At 46.2% G+C, this 23,151-nt stretch overlaps 1 protein-coding gene across 3 annotated transcripts in view; it reads left to right on the top strand.

Annotated features, from left to right (window-relative positions):
* GABRG1 (gamma-aminobutyric acid type A receptor subunit gamma1) overlaps nucleotides 1-23,151 on the top strand; it is an 80,137-nt gene that overhangs the window by 28,908 nt on the left and 28,078 nt on the right. For all 3 annotated transcript variants that reach the window (XM_068137637.1, XM_068137636.1, XM_068137635.1), the window contains exon 3: nucleotides 12,219-12,286. In XM_068137637.1, coding sequence (XP_067993738.1) covers nucleotides 12,219-12,286 — 68 coding nt within the window. The remainder of the gene's footprint in view (nucleotides 1-12,218; nucleotides 12,287-23,151) is intronic.

Raw genomic sequence — 23,151 nt, 5'->3', positions numbered from 1 at the left:
CATTCTGTCCAGCTGCAGACATTTAAGAGTCAGAAAAACAGAATCAGGCTATAGTGCATTCATCTCAGTCTGCTTCAATTATGCAGATAAAATCTGGTGTCAGATTGCACATCTTCAGAGTATATGTCAGTACTTGTACAACAAGGTTATTGAACAGGATTTCCAATTATCTTTCAAAGCAATAATAACCCACAGAACATTTTTACTATTGAATTACAAAGCTTAGTTACAACAGCAACGTTTTTGTTCTGCTTGTTTGGGACCTGGACTTTTGGGGTCCGAATGCCAGGGCGGAATTTTGTTCTCTTCCTGGTGTTGACACAGCATTTCAGCACCTCAGAATATGAGACAAGGAGGTCTCATTGTTAAACATGCACTCAGTTGAGGGAGGTGATAAAGGAGAGAGTGGAAGTAAAAGCAAAATGTCAGAGGCAAGACTGAAAGCTAATAGGAGGAAACCACATTGTCATTGCCAGCGTCTCAGAATGAGACAAGGAGGTTTCATTGTTAAACATGCACTCAGTTGAGGGAGGCGATAAAGGAGAGAGTGGAAATAAAACCAAAATGTCAGAGGCAAGACTGAAAGCTAACAGGGGGAAACCACATTGTCATTTTCTGTTTGTCTTATTCAAATATCCAGGGGGCTGGCTGGCTGGCTTAGTGCACGAGTCCATTATTGTGCTGAGCCTCAGGGACAGGTGTGGTCAAGAGGGAAAGGATTGAAGCTGGAGGAGAGGAGATGAAGAAGGAATTCTTGACAGTGAGGGTACTGAGACACTGGAAGAGGTTGCCCAGAGGCTGTGGATGCCCCCTCCCTGGAGGTGCTCAAGGCCTCATCCAACCCAGGCTAGTGGAAGGCGTCTTTGCCCATGGCAGGGGGGTTGGAACTGGATGATCTTCAAGGTCCCTTCCAACCCAAACCATTCTATGAATCTATGAGTTGCTGTTCTTTACTGCTACCCTTTCTTCTGTTTATTAAGCCTACTAGTCTTTAATTTAGTTTACAAGATGTAGCTTGAGGACTTTGGAGCATAAAGGAACTAGTACTGAAGGACCTTCTGCTCAATATGGAGCAACAGTAGTCAGCAGATAAAGCCTCTCATCTGTGGGAGCAATCTCTTTAATTACAGATGCAACCTTGGAGTGTGGACAAAGCTGTATTATTCTCACTGCAATGTTAGCTTTTGAATGCCTGATTTTATAACCACACTAGCTGTTATTTCTTTAACTTTCTTGTTTTTAAAGGAAAGAATTCTGGCTGCACACTCTTTCACCTCTCACCTCTTTTTCAGGGACACTGATCTGTTATTAGCCTATCAATGCACAGCACATTCTTTTGCTGTATTCTGAAGGCACTAAACAGCACTATAAACTTACAGGAACTTCTAAGGAAGGGGAGAAAGAGCTTGTGCACTTCATATATTTACACTGAAAGACAATACTAGCCTGGGGTAGAGTAAAGTCAGAAGCTGAGAGGGACAGCAGATTGCATACTGAACAAAGAGAGAAAGAGAAGATCATCAAGGCTTAGCTGCCCCAAAGGGATAGTTCAACAACTCCTAAGGTAGCTGAAGCACACAGGTAAGCTGCTTGCTAAGCCTGATCTAGAGAGTACAACTCACACTTTCTGGTTTCCTGCTTTACCACTTCTTCTTCACAACACAAACCCTTTCCTCTCCTGGATCAAAAGGTTTGGCAAGTATTGAGCATCAACTAACACCAACACAGAGCTAAGGACAGGCTTGTCCCAAGAAATAAATATCATAAATAAGCAACTCTGATGGCTGGAATCCAAGAGCAAGAATGACCTTCCAAACAAGAAACAAGAGAGCTAATTGGTGATGTCAAGAGTGGAGGCAGCCTGGGCTGCAGTGATCACACTCTGGTGAAGTTCATAGACCTGAGGAATATAGGTCAGGCAAAGGGTAAAGTCAAGACCCTGATATTTAGGTAAACGAACTTCCAGCTCTACAAGGAGTTAGTCAACAGAGCATGATAATTATCCCAGAGGTGCTCCCACCATCACTGATGGCCTCAGCTTTGGCCACTGGTTGACCCATCACCTTCTCTGGAGACTTTCAAGACACATCTGGATGTGTTCCTGTGCAACCTGTGCTAGATTCCACGGCCCTGCTCTGGCAGGGGGCTTGGACTCCATGATCTTTGTAGGTCCCTTCCAAGCCCTAACATCCTGGGATCTTGGAACCAGCTGGCATTGGCTGAATCAGATTCAGGGGAAGCTTCTAGCAGCTTCTCTCAGAAAGCACCCCTGTAGCCTCCCCCACTATGAGAACCTTGCCACACAAACCCAAGACATGGGCATTATCTGAACTCCAATCTCAGTTCAAAATCTGTATTTTAACACCACAGTGATAAAAATCCACCTCAGCCACTGACAAATTAGTTTAGCAATTGTTCTTGCTACCAAAAGTGTCTTTTTTTTTCCTCCCTTTTTTTTAGCCTATTATTTATCCAGACCCAATTTTCATCTTTTAGTATTTGAAATATCTCTGCCTGCTACACTGAAGAGCTCTCCTTATTGGTTATTGTCAGTTTATAAACCCCCAGCTCCTGGTAGAAATTATTATCATTATGGTAAAAGTGCAGAAGATTGTGCTTTTCACTGCTTAATATTGAGTCATCTTCATTACACCAAGCCTCAACATTACGGAATGGAATGGAATAGAAAGACTAGTTAGGGTTGGAAGGGACCACAAGGATCATCTAGTTCCAACCCCCCTGCCATGGGCAGGGACACCTCAGGCTGGATGTGAGGAGGAAGTTCTTCACCATGAGAGTGGTGAAGCCCTGGAATGGGTTGTCCAGGGAGGTGGTCGAGGCCCTGTCCCTGGAGGTGTTTAAGCCCAGGCTGGATGAGGCTCTGGCCAGCCTGACCTAGTGTGGGGTGTCCCTGCCCATGGCAGGGGGGTTGGAACTAGATGATCCTTGTGGTCCCTTCTAATCCTGACTGATACTGTGATACTATACTATGATACCTCATACTACAACAGGTTGCTCACAGCCACATCCAGCCTGGCTGCAAAATCCTCCAGGGATGAGGCTTCCACCACCTCCTTGGGCAACCTGTGCCAGTGTCTCACCACTTTCATGGGAAAGAGCTTATTCCTAACACCCAATCTCAATCTACCCATTTCTAGTTATGTTCCATTCCCCCCAGTCCTATCACTCCCTGACACCCTCAAAAGTCCCTCCCCAGCTTTCTTGTAGCCCCCCTTCAGATACTGGAAGGCTACAGTAGCTTGTCCACCCATCTAAATTCACTGGCCATTTCCCTTAGCTCACCTTAGTGAGCTTATTTTGTATTGGACCTTTTTCATTACTATCACTTGTCGTGCTCTTTCATTTAAACTAAGACACTTTTTGATCATTCCACCCAAGCATATTTTCTTCAAGCATGTTTTCTGGTAACTCCTCATTAATTGCTTAAAGAAGCATCTCTGCTTGGTGATAAAGCAGTTGTTCAGGGGAAAAAAAAAAAAAAGATTAAGAATGCAGGTAACTAAAACATGGAGCAATAAGAGAGGCCTTCAGCCTGTGAGAGTTTTTCATGGATTAATGCAATTCTCACCAGCAGTTATCTCAGAGCATTACTTATGTGGCTATCTCTACTGAAAATTCAGCCTGGAGTGTCTGCAGAAGGCTTCCAGCTCCATCTCTGAAGAATGTTTTTCAAAGTGATTTTGATGAAAGCAGAGCCCTGCTCTCCACATTGCTTATCTTTTTCTTTCTTATTTAAAAGGAACCCATCTTTAGCCCATACTCCTACCCCACCACCTCGATGGTTTCCCCCCTTTTCTACTCAGTGCACACATCCAGCACTTTTAACGGTCACTGAGTAAGCTCTTCTACATCTTGCTCTTGTATTTCAATTTCCTTCAGCTCTTACACAATATTCCACACCTCAGAATTCATTCCTCTCTAGTTTTACTTGATATTTTCCTGCTTATTCGGGCTTATTGCTTCCCTGCCTGTATCATCCTTTCATCAGTGCCACACTAAGAGCACCTGTTCAGCGGAATCTCTCTCTGATATCCCTATCTTTTCTGAAGCAGTGCTTCTATTAGTTTCTTGAAAGTCCACTCTTTGTTCATGCATCCTTTTTATCCCTGAGCACATGAATTTTCACATTAGGGTGCTAAGACACAATTACTTACCCAGGCCTTGCTTATAGGGCAATTGTAACTACACAGATTTCTCCAGGTACCAAATTTCTTCATGTCTGTCATCAATCATCTTCACCATGCTTAAAAACTCTAGCAATGATGACTTTCCACAAACTGCTGAGTGAAAGATTCAGGGTGCTCTGGGCAATCTGATGTAGTTGAGGATAGGATAGGAGAGAAGAGAGACTAGAATAAAGAATAGAATAGAGAATAGAATAGACCAGGTTGGAAAAGACTTTTTCAAGATCATCATGTCCAACCTATCACCCAACACCATCTAATCAACAAATCCATGGCACCAAGTGCCTCATCCAGTCTCTTAATCACCACCAGTGATGGTGACTCCACCACCTCCCTAGGCAGCACATTCCAATGGCCAATCTCTCTTTCTGGGAAGAACTTCTTCCTAACATCCAGCCTAAACTTCCCCTGGCACAGCTTGAGACTGTGTCCTCTTGCTCTGGTGCTGGGTTGCTGGGAGAAGAGACCAACCCCCACCTGGCTACAACCTCCCTTCAGGGAGTTGTAGACAGCAATAAGGTCTCCCCTGAGCCTCTTCTTCTCCAGGCTAAACAACCCCAGCTCCCTCAGCCTCTCCTTACAGGGCTGTGCTCCAGACCCCTCCCCAGCTTTGTTGCCCTTCTCTGGACAAGTTCTGCCCTTCTCCCTTCTTGTAGTGCTTACAAGGCTGATACCAAACTTTTAAAGGAAAAGGAGCAGCATTCACAGTAGAAAAATCTTCTGAAGCCATCTCTCACTGTTAGCTCTTTGTGGAGAGCAATGAGCAGTAGTAATTATATGGATGTCAAATTAGTACCAAGGATGTATTTTCCTCCAGCATTTGTCATTTTCATGGACTCCAATCAGTTCTAGTTGAGAAGCACGAGAGGGGTGAATTCTTCCTTCTGATTCACAAAAGCACTTTGCTCTGAAGCATGCAGAGAATCCAAGGTAACAAAACAACTTCTGCCAGCCTTCTCGAGTTGTATCTTTTCCTCTGGATCATTTGGGTCAATTAGAATAATTTCAACAGAGGGAGATTTTCAGGCTCTTCACCGGCCCTTAATGGCTGTAACAATCTTCCTCAGAGCAGTATGGGAAATGCAAATTGAACTCCATGGCACATTAGAGGAGAGCCCTTCTGGCAGATCAAGTAGTGCTCACTGCAAGCTGGAATTTCATAAAATTGACAGAGCCCCCATTAAAAACTGGCTGGCTGACAGATCTCAACATTTAGTTTGCTAATAAGGAAATATCAGTTGTGTGGCTGTCTGTAGTGGGGGTCTCAAAGGAAAGTCCTGATCAAGAATAATGATACTTTGAATGATTTCAGCAGTGAATTTTTGGTAGTGAAGTTGGCAGATGATACAAAGGCTGCTGGGAAGGAAGAGCTGGGAATCTGCAGAGTAATCAACTCCTTCAGTAAAACTGGAGATACAGAAATTGAGATGGAGAAAAATGAGAAGATTATAGGGGGGGTGTGGGGAGGAGGGAGGGGGATAGGAGGAAGCCTGTGGGTCCTATTTCAAGGTGAGGGATTCTGCATAATAAAGCAATGATTTAGGAGGAAACTTAGATATTTTGGGTAGTATAAGATCTTAGCTATGTATCCCCTGAGCTTTTTCCTGTGATTAAGTCTCCTTTAGAAAAGGAACTCAAGTAGAAACTTGGAAATGTTGAAGCAGTGCTGATAACTCTTATGAAGATTTGCAGGTCTGGTTCCCACTTTTGAAGATGGATCTGGAAACAATGCAGTAACTTTAGAAGTTCAAGCTGAACAGACTATCTGTAGATTGCATCTGCAGTATGCAATATGAACTGTTCAGCATACTGAAGGCGAGTTTCAGAGGTGACCTTAGTCACTGTACCTGCATGTGAAGAAGAAATTTCACAGTATTACAGTACATTAGAGGTTGGAAGGGACCTCCAGAGATCAGCCAGTCCAACCTTCCTGCCAGAACAGCATCACCCAGGGTAGTCAACACAGGAATGCATCCAGGCGGGTTTGAAAGTCTCCAGAGAAGGAGACTCCACAACCCCTCTGGGCATCCTGCTCCAGTACTCTGTCACCATCACTGTAAAAAAGTTCCTCCTCATATTGAGGGGAAATCTTCTATGTTCAGGTTTGAACCTGTTGTTCCTTGGTTTATTACTGTGCATCACCAAAAAGAACTTGGCTCCCTCCACTGGACACCCACCCCTCAGATATTGATACATGTTGATTAGTTCCCCTCTCAGCCTTCTCCTCTCCAGACTAAACATCCACAGGGCTCTCAGTCTCTCATCACAGAGGAGATGCTCAAGTCCCCTGATCATCCTCATGGCTCTCTGTTGGTCTCTCTCCAGCAGGTCTCTGTCTCTCCTAAACTGGGGAGCCCAAAACTAGACACAGTATTGCAGGTATGGTCTCAGCAGGGCAGAGTAGAAGGGGAGAACCACCTCCCTAGCCCTGCTGGACACACCCTTCATGATGCACCCCAGGATCCCATTGGCTCTCTTGGACACAAGGGCACATTGCTGTCCCATGCAGAACTTGCTGTTCACAAGCACCCCATGGTCTTTCTCCATGGAGCTGCTTTCCAGCTAGCAGCCCTTAAACTGTCCTGGTGCCTGTGGTTGTTCCTCCCCAGATGCAGGACCCTGCACTTGTCCTCATTAAACTTCATGAGGTTTGATACAAGCCTAGGCAGTTCTGAAAGTTAGAGTCAAAGATCTGAAGCTCAGACCAAAACAAGATTTCCTGACTCCAAAGGGAGTTCACAAGACCACAGGATTTTAGAGGTTGGAAGGGACCTCTGGAGATCATTAAGTCCAACCCCCCTGCCAGAGCAGGACATAGAATCCAGCACAGGTCACAGAGGAACACATCCAGATGGGTCTTGAAATTCTCTGGAGAAGGAGACTCCACAACCTCTCTGGGCAGCCTGCTCCAGAGCTCTGTGGCCTTCCCAGTGAAGAAGTTCCTCCTCATGTTGAGGTGGAACCTCCTGTGCTGGAGTTTCTAGCCATTGCCCCTTGTCTTATCACAGGGCACAAGTGAGCAGAGGCTTTCCCCTCCTTCCTGACCCCCAGCCCTCAGATATTTATACATATTTATTGAACCCCCTCTCAGCCTTCTCTTCTCCAGACTAAAAAGTTCAACATTTTCTGAGAAGTTTAACATTCTTCTGTAAAGTTCAACATTGCTCTGAAAAGCTGACCACTTTCTCCTGATCTGGTTTAAAAGCAGTGGCATTGCTTAAGCCATAAAGCAAGACGAGATTCACCTCTTGGTGTTGTAGTCTAGTAGTGAAGTTGCTGTTCTGCAGCTCAACAGAGTTGCAAAACTAGAGGAAGAGGACATCTGTTGGGGCCATGTGGCATGTGTAAAATATGTTCTGTTGTACATATGTGCACATACATGGGTTAGTTGATTAGATGGTGTTGGATGATGAGTTGGATGTCATGATCTTGAAGGTCTCTTCCATCCTGGCCCATTCCATTCCATTCCATTCCATTCCATTCCATTCCATTCCATTCCATTCCATTCCATTCCATTCCATTCCATTCCATTCCATTCCATTCCATTCCATTCCATTCCACATAGGCTGGAGGTGAGGAGAAAGTTCTTCCCAGAGAGAGTTTTAGCCATTGGAATGCACTGCCCAGGGAGGTGGTGGAGTCACCATCCCTGAAGGTGTTCAAGAGGGGATTAGATGTGGCACTTGGAGCCATGGTTTAATTGTCATGAGGTGTTGGCTGACAGGTTGGACTTGATGATCTTTGAGGTCTCTTCCAACCTTGTTGATTCTGTGATTCTGATTTCACCCTATGGGGTTCTTTTGACAACAGTATATCTCATGCAGAACAGTATCCCAGCTGCAAAAAGCTGATTTTATTTGAGAGCTGGTGAAACTTTGAGGCTGATGACAGGAATAATGCTAAGAAAATCAGAAAGGAGGTGCTTGGCTGTTAGGAAGGAGCTAGGATCTAGGGGTGTTAGCCTGGAGAAGAGGAGGCTTAGGGGAGACCTTATTGCTGTCTACAATTACCTGAAGGGAGGCTGTAGCCAGGTGGGGGTTGGTCTCTTCTCCCAAGCAAGCAGCACCAGAACAAGAGGACACAGTCTCAAGCTGTGCCCAGGGAAGTTTAGGCTGGAGGTGAGGAGAAAGTTCTTCACAGAGAGAGTTGTTAGCTGTTGGAATGTGCTGCCCAGGGAGGTGGTGGAGTCACCATCCCTGGAGCTGTTCAAGAGGGGATTGGACGTGGCACTTGGTGCCATGGTTTAGAAGTCATGAGGTGATGGGTGGCAGTTTTGACTTCATGATCTCTGAGGTCTTTTCCAACCTTATTGATTCTATGATTCTATACACTCATGCTATATACCTTTTTAGTAATTTTTTTCCCCTTGCTGCAGATCTAAACTCTTGCCTTGCACTTCTTGTGTGAGCCCTGCAGATATTGAAAACATTTTCTGCTCCAGAAGTACTTTTTCTGTTTTTTTTTCTCTTTTCTCTCCCCAGGAAATAAATTGGGTTTCCAGAGTCCATTTAAACTTTCTGTGAAGCGTGCTGGGGATAGGATGGTGACCAGGAGCCTCTGTGCTCCGTGGCTGTACAGAAAATCCTTTGTGCAGCCTCTCTGCTGTGCCTTACTGGCAGGCTCAGGGTCACAGGAGTAATCGGATTTAGAATCGGGGAGAATTTCCTCCCAGGTGAGATTGGCAGCTGAAAGGTACCTCAGGATATGCAGGGAATGGATCTTGCCTGTCATTGCAGCTGGCAAGGATGTTAATGATGCCCTGTGTTTGAGGCTTTGAAATTTGGAGGTCTGAAAAAATCCTCTTAAGACTTTAGGTCTTAATGTTGTAGAGCATTTGGGCAATCTCTGGTGGTTTGCAGCATAAAGAAATCAAATTCAGTGACCTAGGGTCCCTCTCCTGCAGAATCAAAGTGCCTTTCTTGTTTGTACCTTCCTCATTTTCCACCTGCAGATGGACAGAGATGCTTCATTTTAACCTGCCACAACAGGACAGAAGGCCCAGGAGAGCTTCTTATTAGCTGTCTGTATTCCACTGGGGACTAGGCTATTTTCCATCATTTTCCTCCAGTCCTGGCTCACTGGTGAGGTCCCAGATGACTGGAAACTGGCCAACGTGGTCCCCATCCACAAGAAGGGTCGGATGGAGGAACCTGGAAACTACAGGCCAGTCAGCCTGACCTCAGTGCCAGGGAAAGTGATGGAGCAGATTATCCTGGGGGCAATAACTGCGCACCTGAAGGATGGCCAAGGGCTCAGGTCCAGCCAACATGGATTCAGGAAGGGCAGATCCTGCCTCTCCAACCTGATCTCTTTCTATGATCAGGTGACCCGCCTGGTGGATGTGGGGAGGCCTGTGGATGTGGTCTACCTAGACTTCAGCAAGGCCTTTGACACCGTCCCCCACAGCAAACTGCTGACTAAGCTGTCAGCCTGTGGATTGGACCACTACACTCTGTGCTGGGTTAGGAACTGGCTGGAGGGCCGGGCCCAGAGAGTGGTCGTGAACGGTGCCGCATCCAGCTGGAGGCCAGTCACCAGTGGTGTCCCCCAGGGATCAGTGCTGGGCCCTGTCCTCTTCAACATATTCGTTGATGATCTGGATGAAGGGGTAGAGTCAGTCATCAGCAAGTTTGCAGATGACACAAAGTTAGGGGCAGATGTTAGTCAATTAGAGGGTAGAAAGGCTCTGCAGAGGGACCTCGACCGACTGGACAGATGGGCAGAGTCCAATGGGATGGCTTTCAACAAGTCCAAGTGCCGAGTGCTGCACTTTGGCTACGGCAATCCCATGCAGAGCTATAGGCTGGGGTCGGAGTGGCTGGAGAGCTCCCAGACAGAGAGGGACCTGGGTGTGCTGATCGACAGCCACCTGAATATGAGCCAGCAGTGTGCTCAGGTGGCCAGGAGGGCCAATAGCATTCTGGCCTGCATTAGGAATAGTGTGGCCAGCAGGAGCAGGGAGGTCATAGTGCCCCTGTACTCTGCTCTGGTTAGGCCGCACCTTGAGTACTGTGTCCAGTTCTGGGCTCCTCAGTTTAAGAAGGACATTGAGACACTTGAGCGTGTCCAGAGAAGGGCAACAAGGCTGGTGAGAGGCCTTGAACACAAGCCCTATGAGGAGAGGCTGAGGGAGCTGGGATTGTTTAGCCTGGAGAAGAGGAGGCTCAGGGGTGACCTTATTGCCCTCTACAACTACCTGAAGGGTGGTTGTAGCCAGGAGGGAGTTGGCCTCTTCTCCCAGGCAACCAGCACCAGAACAAGGGGACACAGTCTCAAGCTGCGCCAGGGGAGGTTCAGACTCGAGGTGAGGAGGAAGTTCTTCACCGAGCGAGTCATTCGGCATTGGAATGGGTTGCCCAGGGAGGTGGTTGAGTCATCGACCCTGGAGGCGTTCAAGGGGAGATTGGACGTGGCACTTGGTGCCATGGTCTAGTCATGGGGTCTGCGGTGTCAGGTTGGACTCGATGATCCTCGAGGTCCTTTCCAACCTAAGTGATACTGTGATACTGTGTGCTCTTCATTTCACATTCTGGATTTCCAGCACATCCAGAAGCAAGTGCTGGGGAAATCAGTGGAGTTAAAATGTGGTTTGGAGCTTTAAAATGTCTTTTGAATTTTTTTATCTTCATGTTTTTACCTTTCCCCCTTATAAACCAGCCAGGCAGAGAACACCTGAATTTATCAGTGCTTCAGATGTGACTTTGATGGGAAGCCACTTAAGGTTTGTGCCCTTTTGTAGGGGCACAAAGTAAGAGAGGATATTCTGGAGGAATAGTTTTAAAACTGTTTTTGTTTTGTTTGTTTGTGTTTGTTTTTTAATATCTATCCCCCTATGAGGACAGACTGAGGGAGTTGGGGCTGTTCAGTCTGGAGAAGAGAAGACTCCCAGGTGACCTAATTGTGGCCTTCCAGGATCTGAAGGGGGCTACAAGAAAGCTGGGGAGGGACTTTTGAGGGTGTCAGGGAGTGATAGGACTGGGAGGAATGGAAAAAAACTCTAGAAATGGGTAGATTCAACTTGGATGTTAGGAAGTTCTTCCCCATGAGGGTGGTGAGAGCCTGGCACAGGTTGCCCAGGGAGCTGGTGGGAGCCTCATGCCTGGAGGTTTTTGCAGCCAGGCTGGATGTGGCTGTGAGCAACCTGATGCAGTGTGAGGTGTCCCTACCCATGGCAGGGGGGTTGGAACTGGCTGATCCTTGAGGTCCCTTCCAACCCTAACAATTCTATGATTCTATGGCTACATATGGAAGACAATACAATATAAAATGGGGGGTGTGGTATTTGATTGGTTGGTTGCTGAATTGTTTTGTTGTTTGGGTTGTGGCTTTTCCCCCCTCCTCATTTACCATTTATGCCTTTTAAACCTGTCTTCCATCTACTCACAAAGCACAGGTGGAGATTGCATGGTGAAGTAAAACATAAGAGGAGACTCAGGGGTGACCCTATTGCTGTCTACAACTATCTGAAGGGGGGTTGTAGACAGGCAGAGGTTGGTCTCTTCTCCCAGGCAGCCAGTACCAGAACAAGAGGACACAGTCTCAGGCTGCACCAGGGAAGGTTCAGGATGGAGGTCAGGAGGAAGATTTACACAGAGTGACTGCCTATTGGAATGGGCTGCCTGGGGAGGTGGTGGGGTCACCATCATTGGAGGTGTTCAGGAGAAGACTTGACAGGGTGCTTAGTTGCATGGTTTAGTTGGTTGGGTGGTGTTGGACGATAGGTTGGACACGATGAACTTGAAGGTCTCTTCCAACCTGGTCTGGTCTATTCTATTCTATCCTATTCTATTCTATTCATGCTGATAATTCCAACAACTGAGATGGAATAAGGGAGCCAAGCCATATATGACCCTTCACAGAATGAGCAAAGAAGAGGTTGAACTATTCTGAGTTATTCTGAATCTCATAAAAGCATGTCAGATTTGCTGCTGGTTTTAGTAGATAGATTGAATGATACTAACAATGCCCAGAATTAATCAAATATGTAATTATTATGATTGCTGTTTTGTTTAGTGAGAACTACAGTGATTGAAACAGATGTCTATGTCAACAGCATTGGCCCAGTTGACCCAATCAATATGGTAAGTCCCAATCATTGGCAGAAAACATTTCCTCAGTGTGCTGCGGGTTAATGCTATGGAATAATTCTGACCTCATTCAAAATACACTTCTTGATTTCTTACTGTGTGTTCTTGCACTGTGGGTTATGCTTGTGGTTATTGCAGAAATAGGGCTAGACTCCATCTGAAATGGTGATTTAAAAGAGATAGGTTTCTTCTCTCCACACAGAGGACATTGTACCAGGTCTTTATTTTGCACATTTTCATTGTGTTTGCTAACTCCTGCTTTATCCCTGGCCCAGCATAGTTTCCTGCAGCTACTCTTCAGAGGTTAAGAAAAACACCTGGGGGCAGGTGTTGATCTGTTAGAGGGTAGGAGGGCTATGCAGAGGGAGCGTGACAGGCTGGACAGATGGGCAGAGTCCAACGGCATGAGATTGAACACATCTAAGTGGCAGGGTCTACACATTGGCCACAACAACCCCATGTAGTGCTACAGGCTGGGCTCAGAGTGGCTGGAGAGCAGTCAGGTAGAGAGGGACCTGGGTGTGATGGCTGATAGTAGGCTGAACATGAGCCAGCAGTGTGCCCAGGCAGCCAAGAAGACCAATGGCATCCTGGCCTGCATCAGGAACAGTGTGGCCAGCAGGAGCAGGGAGGTCATTCTGCCCTGTACTCAGCACTGGTTATGCCACACCTTGAGTCCTGTATCCAGTTCTGGGCTCCTCAATTTAGGAAGGATGTTGAGTTGCTGGAATGTGCTTCTTGTGCACCTCACCAGTTTTCTCTGCCCCCAAATCCTGTTCTTCCCCCAAACCCTGTAGGCCTGCTGGCACTCCAAGGGGTCTAGGGGAAAGCCAAGCCACTGCCATAGCTTTTGTGTTTTGACAGGCCATGGAAGTGTGCAATTAAATGAGTTAGGAGAGGCATTGCAGCCCTCCAAGGCATTTTTACCTTCCTTTAGCCAAGAGAACAGCTAACCTTGCCATTTCTGTTTGATCCAGACTGGTATCCCAAACAAGAGAATTTTTGGAGGAGGCATGCAGGACCTTAAGAAGCAGTATTACATAGTTGTGTCACAAATGAAGAGTTGCCTTGTCTTTAATGTCTGTTTACTCAAGTTTTACTTAGTAAATAGTGGAGCAAGAGTTGAGTAGCAAAAGCAGAGGATGGGTTAGAAAGTGGCAGATCATTTCTACAGAGAGACTTCATGACTGAGAGATTAAAAACTACCCAAAGAAAATACTCTGCCTGTATCTCTGTGCAAGTCAGCCTGTGTGACTGTGTATGGTAACAGAAAGAGGGTTTTTAAACTACAGGAATTTCACATTCTTTTGTATTTTTCCATGTGACTTTAAATCAGGGTTTGACAGTTTGAGACATTAGATGTTGAGTTGCTGGAAGGGCTCCAGAGAAGGGCACCAAAGCTGGGGAGGGGTTTGGAGCACAGCCCTGTGAGGAGAGGCTGAGGGAGCTGGGGTTGCTTAGCCTGGAGAAGAGGAGGCTCAGAGGAGACCTTCTTGCTGTCTACAACTACCTGAAAGGAGGTTGTAGACAGGTGGAGGTTGGTCTCTTCTCCCAGGCAAGCAGCACCAGAACAAGAGGACCACAGTCTCAAGCTGTGCCAGGGAAGGTTTAGGCTGGATGTTAGGAAGAAGTTCTTCATAGAGAGTGTGCATTTGGAATGTGCTCCCAGGGTGGTGGTGGAGTAGCCATCACTGGAGGTGTTTAAGAGGCGACTGGATGAGGCACTTGGTGCCATGGTTTAGTTGCTTAGATGGTGTTGGATGATAGGTTGGACTTGATAATCTCAAAGGTCTTTTCCAACCTGGTTAATTCTGTCCTGTTCTGTTCTCTTCTGTTCTGTTCTGTTCTCTTCTGCTCTGCTCTCTTCTCTTCTGCTCTGCTCTCTTCTCTTCTGCTCTGCTCTCTTCTCTTCTGCTCTGCTCTCTTCTCTTCTGCTCTGCTCTCTTCTCTTCTGCTCTGCTCTCTTCTGTTTAAGGATCACAGTAATTTTACTGTTCTTGATGGCTACATTTTCTTTCCTTTCCTTCCATTGCTGTGGATGCAGATGATGCTCTCTATTACACTTTTATTTCTATTGATGGAGCTTGGTGTCAGGAAGTCCAGACCGGAAATTCCAGGACAAACTTGTAGGGCTGCACTTGACAAAGTGGTTTGGTTCCCAGCATTTCTCTCTCTTCTGAATATGGTTTAGCTTTTGTTGCGTGATCTTTGCTAGCTATGTATTGAAGGCTACTATGACTGCAAGCTGAAGGCCATACTTTGAAGCCCAGCATTCTTATTTTTTAACAAGAGAGCAAAACCTCTGAGCCAATAAGATACTGACTGAATGCACAATGCGCTGCTGCTTTGGTACAGAGGCTGTGTGGCCTCGATGCTGTCAGGATGCAATTTTTTGCTCAATGTGTTGTATCATTTATGACTTAGTGTAGAAGGTACTGATGGTGAATTTTAATTATCCTTTGACTTCCAAGTTCCATTTTCATTCTGAAGTTGCAGCAACTGGCAACATGGGTTTTCTCAAACATTTCTTTTTTAAGTATCAATGTCATGAGTATCCTAACACTGATTGCTCAGTGTAATTGTACTTGTGGAGGATGTTTTGTGGTCAGGTATGGAGCTCCTCTTCTAGGAGGACAGACTGAGGAAGTTGGGGTTGTTCAGTCTGGAGAAGTGAAGGCTCCCAGAAGACCTAATTGTGGCCTTCCAGTATCTGAAGGAAGCTACAAGAAAGCTGGGGAGGGACTTTTGAGGGTGTCAGGGAGTGATAGGACTGGAGGGAATGGAACAAAACTAGACATGGGTAGATTCAGATTGACTGTTAGGGAGTAGTTCTTCCCCATGTGGGTTGTGAGACTCTGGCACAGGTTGTCCAGGGAGGTAGTGGAAGCCTCATGCCTGGAGGTTTTGAAGTCACTGAAACTGTACTAAATGTTTGATGTTTTGTGTTTATTTACTTTACGTTGCCAGGTAATTTACATTGAGCACATTAGAATAGAAGTAACCATGACCCAGAGATGCATTATCTGGAGCTACCCTGAAATCCACTCTTTGTGTGCATTTTTCTTTGAATCAATAAGATTTTTAACGGTGTTTTTGAATGGCAATGTATGTTTTGTTACTGAATGAACAGTAACTAGCAAGGAGAAAGGTGAGGCTTAGAAAGAGGTAGAAATAGATACTGGAATTAGCATAGAATCATCGTATCAGTAAGGTTGGAGAAGACCTCAAAGATCAAGTCACCACAGACCTCATGCCTACTAGACCATGACACCAACTGCCACGTCCAGTCACCTCTTGAACACCTCCAGGGATGATGAATCCACCACTTCCCTGGGCAGCACGTTCCAATGGCTAACAACTCTCTCTGTGAAGGACTTTCTCCTCACCTCGAGTCTAAACCTCCCCTGGCACAGCTTGAGACTGTGTCCTCTTGATCTGGTGCTTGTTGCCTGGAAGAAGAGACCAACCCCCACCTGGCTACAACCTCCCTTCAGGTAGTTGTAGAGAGCAAGAAGGTCTCCCCTAAGCCTCCTCTTCTCCAGATGTCCTACCAGTGAGAATTTTCCACCAGTTCTACTGGGCTGTTTCTTGCTCAGGTTATTGCTCTGTCTTCTCTTTCACTGAACTTCACATAGAAACAGTTTTAGTTCACTTCCAAGGCCCTTCAAAGCCTGTGCCCATCCTTTTATTTTTAATTGTTTAATTGTTTTTTTCTTTTTCCCCTCCAGAGGCCCTTCCCTATCTCAGCTCTCACAAGTCTGTCCTCCCATCCTTTCAACTTTTCATCCCACTCTCTCCCATGCTGCCCTGTAGGCTTGGAAGGACCTTTCTATAGATGTCTGCAAAGGCTCTTTATTCTTTCTCTTTGTGTTTCTGTTTAAACTTTCTTCTGGTTTTGTTTGGGTTTGGTTTGTTTCCCTCCCCTCCCTTTTGCTTTTCTTTTTGTCTTTCTGTGGAGGCTACAAAATTCCACAATCAATCGAGCTTTTGTTGTGCTGAAAATCACTGCCTGTAATCCTGACTGGTGCTGGGTGCTCTGTTTCATGTTGCTCCTGACCCTGTTGTCTTTCCAAATGCTATTTTTCTCCACATTAAATTCAAACTGTAAGCTCCTTGCAGAGGATGTGTATCCTCTGTAAGCAGTGCTGAGTGCCTGCACAAGTCAGTTGTGATCCGAGATGATCTGCACCAAGGATTGTTATCTAAGCCACATAGCTCTTCCTTGAGAAGGTAAAGATATTGACTAGGGCTGAAGCTAACCCAAACTGTGCTTTACTCCTGCTTTTCCTCCCAACACTGCATGGGCTGCTTGGCTGCTGTGTCATACAGTTGATTGTTGCTCCCAATGCTTAATATCCTCTCCAAATCCTTTCTGTCTGCTTCTGCTGTGGCTGTCTCCCTTCTGTCTGCAGCTGAGACAAGCTACAGCTGAGACAAGTTCTTTGTCTTGTACCTCTTATCTTTGTGTCAAATAGATGATAAATATTTAGAAGAGCATTACACACCTGCTCTTTGTTATTATTTCCTAATCTGTCTGCCTACATGGAAATTTGTGATGCTGCATTCTAATTGTGGGAATAATTCTGCTGACCTAAATTTGAAGGGAGTTTGGGGGGGTGGGGGGTGGGGTGGGGGAAGCTAAGGGTGTGCTTTGATTGCGTTTTCTTGTAACAGCCTGTAGCAATAGCAACTGGCCTGGATCAGGAACAGTGTGGCCAGCAGGAGCAGGGAGGTCATTCTGCCCTGTACTCAGCACTGCTGAGGCCACACCTTGAGTCCTGTGTCCATTTCTGGGCTCCTGAGTTTAGGAAAGATGTTGAGTTGCTGGAAGGTGTCCAGAGCAGGGCAACAAAGCTGGGGAGAGGTCTGGAGCACAGAGGTCTATGAGGAGAGGCTGAGGGAGATGAGGGTGTTTAGCCTGGAGAAGAGGAGGCTCAGGGGAGACCTGAAAGGAGGTTGTAGCCAGGTGGGGGTTGGTCTCTTCTCCCAGGCAACCGGAACAAGAGGACACAGTCTCAAGCTGTGCCTGGGGAGTTTTAGATTGGATGTTAGGAAGACGTTCTTCCCAGAAAGAGAGACTGGCCATTGGGATGTGCTGCCCAGGGAGGTGGTGGAGTCACCATCACTGGAGGTGTTTGGGAAGAGCCTGGATGAGGCACTTGGTGCCATGGTTTAGGTGATTAGACGGTGTTGGGTGACAGGTTGGACTTGATGATCTTTGAGGTCTTTTCCAACCTGATCTGGTCCATTCCATTCCATTCCATTCCATTCCATTCCATTCCATTCCATTCCATTCCATTCCATTCCATTCCATTCCATTCCATTCCATTCCATTCCATTCCAACTATCCTTGGCAATGGCTCCTTCCACACAGGTTTTCTTTCCTTTCTTTACTGCTGTGCTCCAGAGGAAAGCTGCTGCTCTTCACTGGCTCCTAAAATGGGTGATGCCAGGCATGGAGCTGACACTTCAGAGCCACATCCTCTGTTAAAAGCCTCTGGGCAGCTACAGGGTGGGAAAGCAACCACATTTTAGATCTTTTGTTAAGAGGAGTTATACATCAAGGATAAGTTATGTAATTTAATACATTTCTTAATAGCCCTTTATTGATGTCCAGAGATATTTGGATGAGGGAAAAAGGTAAAGGTTACCAGTGTTTATTGGCAGCACACTGACAAGATGGAGACAAAGTGGCTAATGCTTGAAGGTCCATTTGCTGCTTACCTCTCAGGAAAGTGTGTGGTTATCACAGAATCACAGAATTTCAGGGGCTGGAAGGGACCTCAGAAGCTCATCCAGTCCAACCCCCCTGCTAGAGCAGGATCACCTTCACCAGATCACACAGGAATGCATCCAGGGGAGTTTTGAATATCTCCAGAGAGGGAGACTCCACAACCCCCCTGGGCAGCCTGTTCCAGGGCTCTGCCACCCTCACAGGGAAAATATTTTCCCTCATATTTACATGAAACTTCCTATGGCTCAGCTTCCACCTCTGCCCTCTGTGCTGGCATTGGGCATCACCCAGCAGAGCCTGGCTCCAGCCTCTCAGGACTCCCACTTTGCATCCTGATAAACATTGATGAGGTCACCTCTCAATCTCCTCTTCTCCAAGCTGCAGAGACCTCAGGTCCCTCAGTCTCTCCTCATACAGAAGATGTTCCCCTCTCTTAATCATCCTCATGGCTCTGCACTGGACTCTCACAAGCAGCTCACTGTCTTTCTTGAACTGAGGGGCCCAGAACTGGACACAATATTCCAGATGTGGCCTCACCAGTGCAGAGTAGAGGGGGAGGAGAACCTCTCTTGACCTACTGGTCACACACTGGAGGTGTTTAAGAGGAGACTGGGTAGAGTGTTTGGTGCCATGGTTTGGTTGATCAGATGGTGTTGGGTGATAGGTTGGACTTGATCTCAAAGGTGTCTTCCAACCTGGTTAATTCTATGCTATGCTATTGCTATGCTATATTATCCACCCCAGAATGGCACTGGCCTTCCTGGTTATCAGTTTTGTCTGGGACTTGCTTGTTTCAACCTCTTGATTTGCTTACTAAGTTGAATTTTTGGTATCAGATCACCTCTCTTAATGTCAAAACATAGAGCTTTGCAGAATGCTTCCTTTAGTTTTTCCTTCTCCATTGTTTGTTTTTCTTCTTTTGCTCCTTGCCTGACTCCCATTGGGCTGCAATTTAAATGATCAGAAAGCTGGAAAGGATTAAGAAACGGGGAGAACATCTTGAAGCTCAGACAGCTGCGTAAGGTAGCTGTCACACTTGGTGACTGAACTGAGTTCAGGGCCTCCCTGTGAAGCAGAATACTTAATTAGCTTCTTGTACTCCTGAGTGCCCTTCAGGTGAAATTTTGAATCCAGGAGAAAAGCTCAGGTGGGTTTCTGAGCAAAGATGAAATGTCAGGAGCATGTTTTTATTCACCTTTCTCTGAAAGTCACTGATCATGAACTGTACTGCAGGCCTGTAGTTTGCTAATACCTTTTTCTTTTCCAGTCCTGAGTTTCATTTTGGGACTTTATGTTGCTTTTGCATTTGGCCTCAGAAGACTTTCTCCCCATTCTCAAACAAGATGTATTGCACTGAGCATCATCCAGCCAACGATTTAGGTTAGTTGATTCGGTGGTGTTGGATGATAGGTTGGACGTGATGATCTTGAAGATCTCGAAGATCTCTTCCAACCTGGTCTGGTCTGGTCTGGTCTATTCTATTCTATTCTATTCTATTCTATTCTATTCTATTCTATTCTATTCTATTCTATTCTATTGTTTGATTTCTCCACATATTTTACTGTGCAACATCAAATCAGTCATGAGACTGCCAGACAAAATATCCAAGAAAAACAAAAATCATCTCCTTTGTGAGGATGTACTCAGCACTGCTTAGGCCACACCTTGAGTTCTGTGTCCAGTTCTGGGCCCTTCAATTTAAGAAGGACATTGAGACTCTTGAGTGTGTCCACAGAAGGGCAACGAGAGGTCTGGAGCACAGCCCAGGAGAGGCTGAGGGAGCTGGGGCTGTTTAGCTTGGAGAAGGGGAGACTCAGGGGTGACCTTACTGTTCTCTACAACTACCTGAAGGGAGGTTGTAGATAGGTGGATGTTGGTCTCTTCTCCCAGGCAGCCAGCACCAAAACAAGAGGACACAGTCTCAGACTGCACCAGGGGAGGTTTAGGTAGGATGTTAGGAAGAAGTTCTATACAGAGAGAGTGATTGCCCATTGGAATGAGCTGCCTGGGGAGGTGGTGGAGTCACCATCATTGGAGGTGTTCATGAGGAGACTTGATGGGGTGCTTGGTGCCATGGGTTAATTGTTTAGGTGGGTTGGATTGATTGATAGGTTGGATGCGATGATCTTGAAGGTCTCTTCCAACCTGGTCTGGTCTGGTCTATTCTGTTCTGTTCCCTATTGGAATGGGCTGCTTGTGGAGGTAGTGGAGTCGCCATCACTGGAGGTGTTTAGGAAGAGACTGGATGGGGTGCTTGATGCCATGGTTTAGTTGATTAGGTGGTGTTAGATGATAGGTTGGACTTGATGATCTTGAAGTTCTCTTCCAGCCAGGTCACGTCCATTCCGTTCCATTCCATTCCATTCCCATTCCATTCCCTAATTGACTCCATAGATGGAGTCAATTTTATTCTCCAGGCCTATTTTATCATTACTTTCATTTGAAAGAGAGAGCAGGAAACGAATTGTGGAGGTTTTTTTTGGTTACACAGTGACATTGCATGGTGAGGTTTATGAAAACCTAATAGAAGCAGTGATGAGAGTGTTAATTTGGACTTTTGTGTAAGAATGCATGGAAAACAGAGCAGTTGCTCAGAAGGACTCATTGCACTAAGAGTGTCTTATGAAATCTGGCTGCTATTGTGCTTGCTCAGATGGTGTCTAAGCAGAGATATGGACTTTATTCACCTAGGTCTGGAGACAAAATACTCCCAGAAATGACACATTCTGGAGAAGAGAATACTCCCAGGAGACCTTATTGTGACCTTCCAGTATCTTAAGGGGACTATGAGAAAGCTGGGGAGGGACATTTTAGGGTGTCAGGCAGTGATAGGACTGGGGGGAATGGAGCAAAACAGAGAGGGGTAGAATCAGATTGGATGTTTTTACCTTTAAAAAAAGCTCCTGTTTTACACAGGTAAGATTAAAAACTCACACACCTAATACTGAAAGGTAAGAGAATATCAACCCCTGTGGCTGCTGAGGCCATCCCTTTGCTTTGTGCACTCACAATGTTCTCTGCACTTACTTTTCTGTGTTTTTCCTCTTAACTTGTTACAGTGGTGGGTAGTCTGTGATGAGCTGAGTTTTCTTGCTCCAGGTGGATTTGATTGTAATGACACTTTGGATAAATGTTCTTTTCAGGCCATGCAGAGCTGCTGTGAAGTGGCTGCTTAGAACAGCACCTTCAAACTCGGAGCCTGCTCTGTTCATACATTTGGTCATGTCTGTTGATTTCACTCGCTGACCTTTCTTTGGTTTTTTTCCCCCTTCCTATTTGTACTGCAAAGGTAACATGGAAAATTCAGTTCTTTCTGTTCCATTTTAAGCCCCCCACTTTGGTTCACTGCCTCAGGCTCTCAGTTATGCTACAGCCAGGCAAGTTTCCAGCTGTAACCACCTCAGATGAGGAAGCACAGGAAGATGAAATTTGAGGTTAAACAAGCATTGGGTTTTCACAGGTGTCTTGAGCATTATTTACAGAAGTAAACTAATCAAGGGTTTGTTTTCCCAGAATCATAGAATGGTCCAGGCTGGAAGGGACCTCCAAAGGTCATCCAGTCCGACCTCTCTGCGGTCAGCAGGGACATCCCCAAATAGATCAGGCTGCCCAGAGCCCTGTTGAGCCTCACCTTATATATCCCCAGGAAAGGAGCCTCAGCTACCTCCCTGGGCAACCTGTTCCAATGTTCTGTTACACTCATAGTGAAGAACTTGTTCCTAAGATCCAGTCTAAATCTGCCCTTCTCTAGTTTGAAGCCATTGCCTCTCATCCTATCACTGCAGGCCTTTGCAAACAAGCTCTCTCCATCCTTCCTGTAGCCCCCTTCAGGTACTGGATGTCTGCTATTAGGTGTCCCCAGAGCCTGCTCTTCTCCAGGCTGAACACCCCCAGCTTCCTCAGCCTGTCCTCATAGCGGAGCTGCTCCAACCCCCTGATCATTTTTCTGGCACTCCTCTCTACCCTCTCCACCAGGTCCATGTCCTCCCTGTGTTGAGGGCTGCAGACCTGGATGCAATACTCCAGACCAGGTGAGGTCTCACCAGAGCAGGGCAAAGTGGCAGAATTCCCTCTCTGGATCTGCTGACAACACTGCTTTTGATGCAGCCCAGGATGTGATTGGCCTTCAGAATCCTCCCCTGATGATACCACCTCTTAAGGAACAAGCAGAGTTTTAGAGCCAAGTTATCTCTAAACCACACTTTTCATTAGTCTTTTTGTTCCCTCTGTCCCTCTGCTCTTCACCCCATGCACAATGCATGAATAACTTTTAAGTCACCAAGTCACCACAGTGCAATTCATGTGCAATGCATCACAGAACAAGGGCAAACCTCCCTTCTGCATATCTGTTTCCTGAACCTGGAGAGGTGGGAGAATTGAGAGGTAGGTAGTCCTGGAATATCTGCTTTGGGATGTCTTAAGGATGAAATGCCTGATTTCCCAGTTTTTCCTGGGAGATAGGTGGTATCAGCTGCAGAAGTGAGTGAGGAGTGAGTCACACAGCTGGCTGCTGTGATGAGAAACAAAACCCCCTCATTCCAACCAGCAAAGCCTTCCACTTTTCTTTTATGTAAACCCAGAATTACCTGTCTGCACCGTGCATTTTTATTGACCAAACTGGTAGTGACTCCTTTGGCTCAAGCAAAGTTTGGACTGCTGCCTGCATCTCTCTTCCTCCTGCCCACTCATGCCATACTGACAGGTGAGCAACCAACACCGAGACTTAGGTCTGTTCTCCAGCTCTTCTTTTTTCCTGCAGAGGGACTGCTGAAGTGCTCATTGGAGCCCTTGTGGGCAGCCATGCAGGAAAGGTCACATCTGCTGTTAAGCAGAGAAACTGCTACCCTTAAGGTCACAGTTGTGGTCTGGAGCTGTGACAAATGCAACAGAGAAGAAGGTGCTGCTTCCCTCCTTTTGTCTGAAGTGCAGGAGCAACTGTCTGGATGCCTTGAAAAACGATATTTAATTGCACCTCTTGTGTTTGCCTGCCTAAAAGAGCTATCTCATTAAAAGGCTGTGGGTTTTCCTGCCATTTATTAGTTTAATCTGTTTTTCAGCTTTCCTGGCCACGAGGTATTTTGCTTTCTATCTCACACACACACAAAATAAAAAGGAGAAAGAAAAA

Source organism: Melanerpes formicivorus, unplaced genomic scaffold (assembly GCF_026170545.1).
Source record: "Melanerpes formicivorus ecotype bairdi unplaced genomic scaffold, bMelFor1.0.p_v2 SCAF_4, whole genome shotgun sequence".
Classification (NCBI taxonomy): domain Eukaryota; kingdom Metazoa; phylum Chordata; class Aves; order Piciformes; family Picidae; genus Melanerpes; species Melanerpes formicivorus.
The sequence above is the reverse complement of the archived record's forward strand: the minus strand, read 5'-3'. Positions and strand labels throughout refer to the sequence as shown.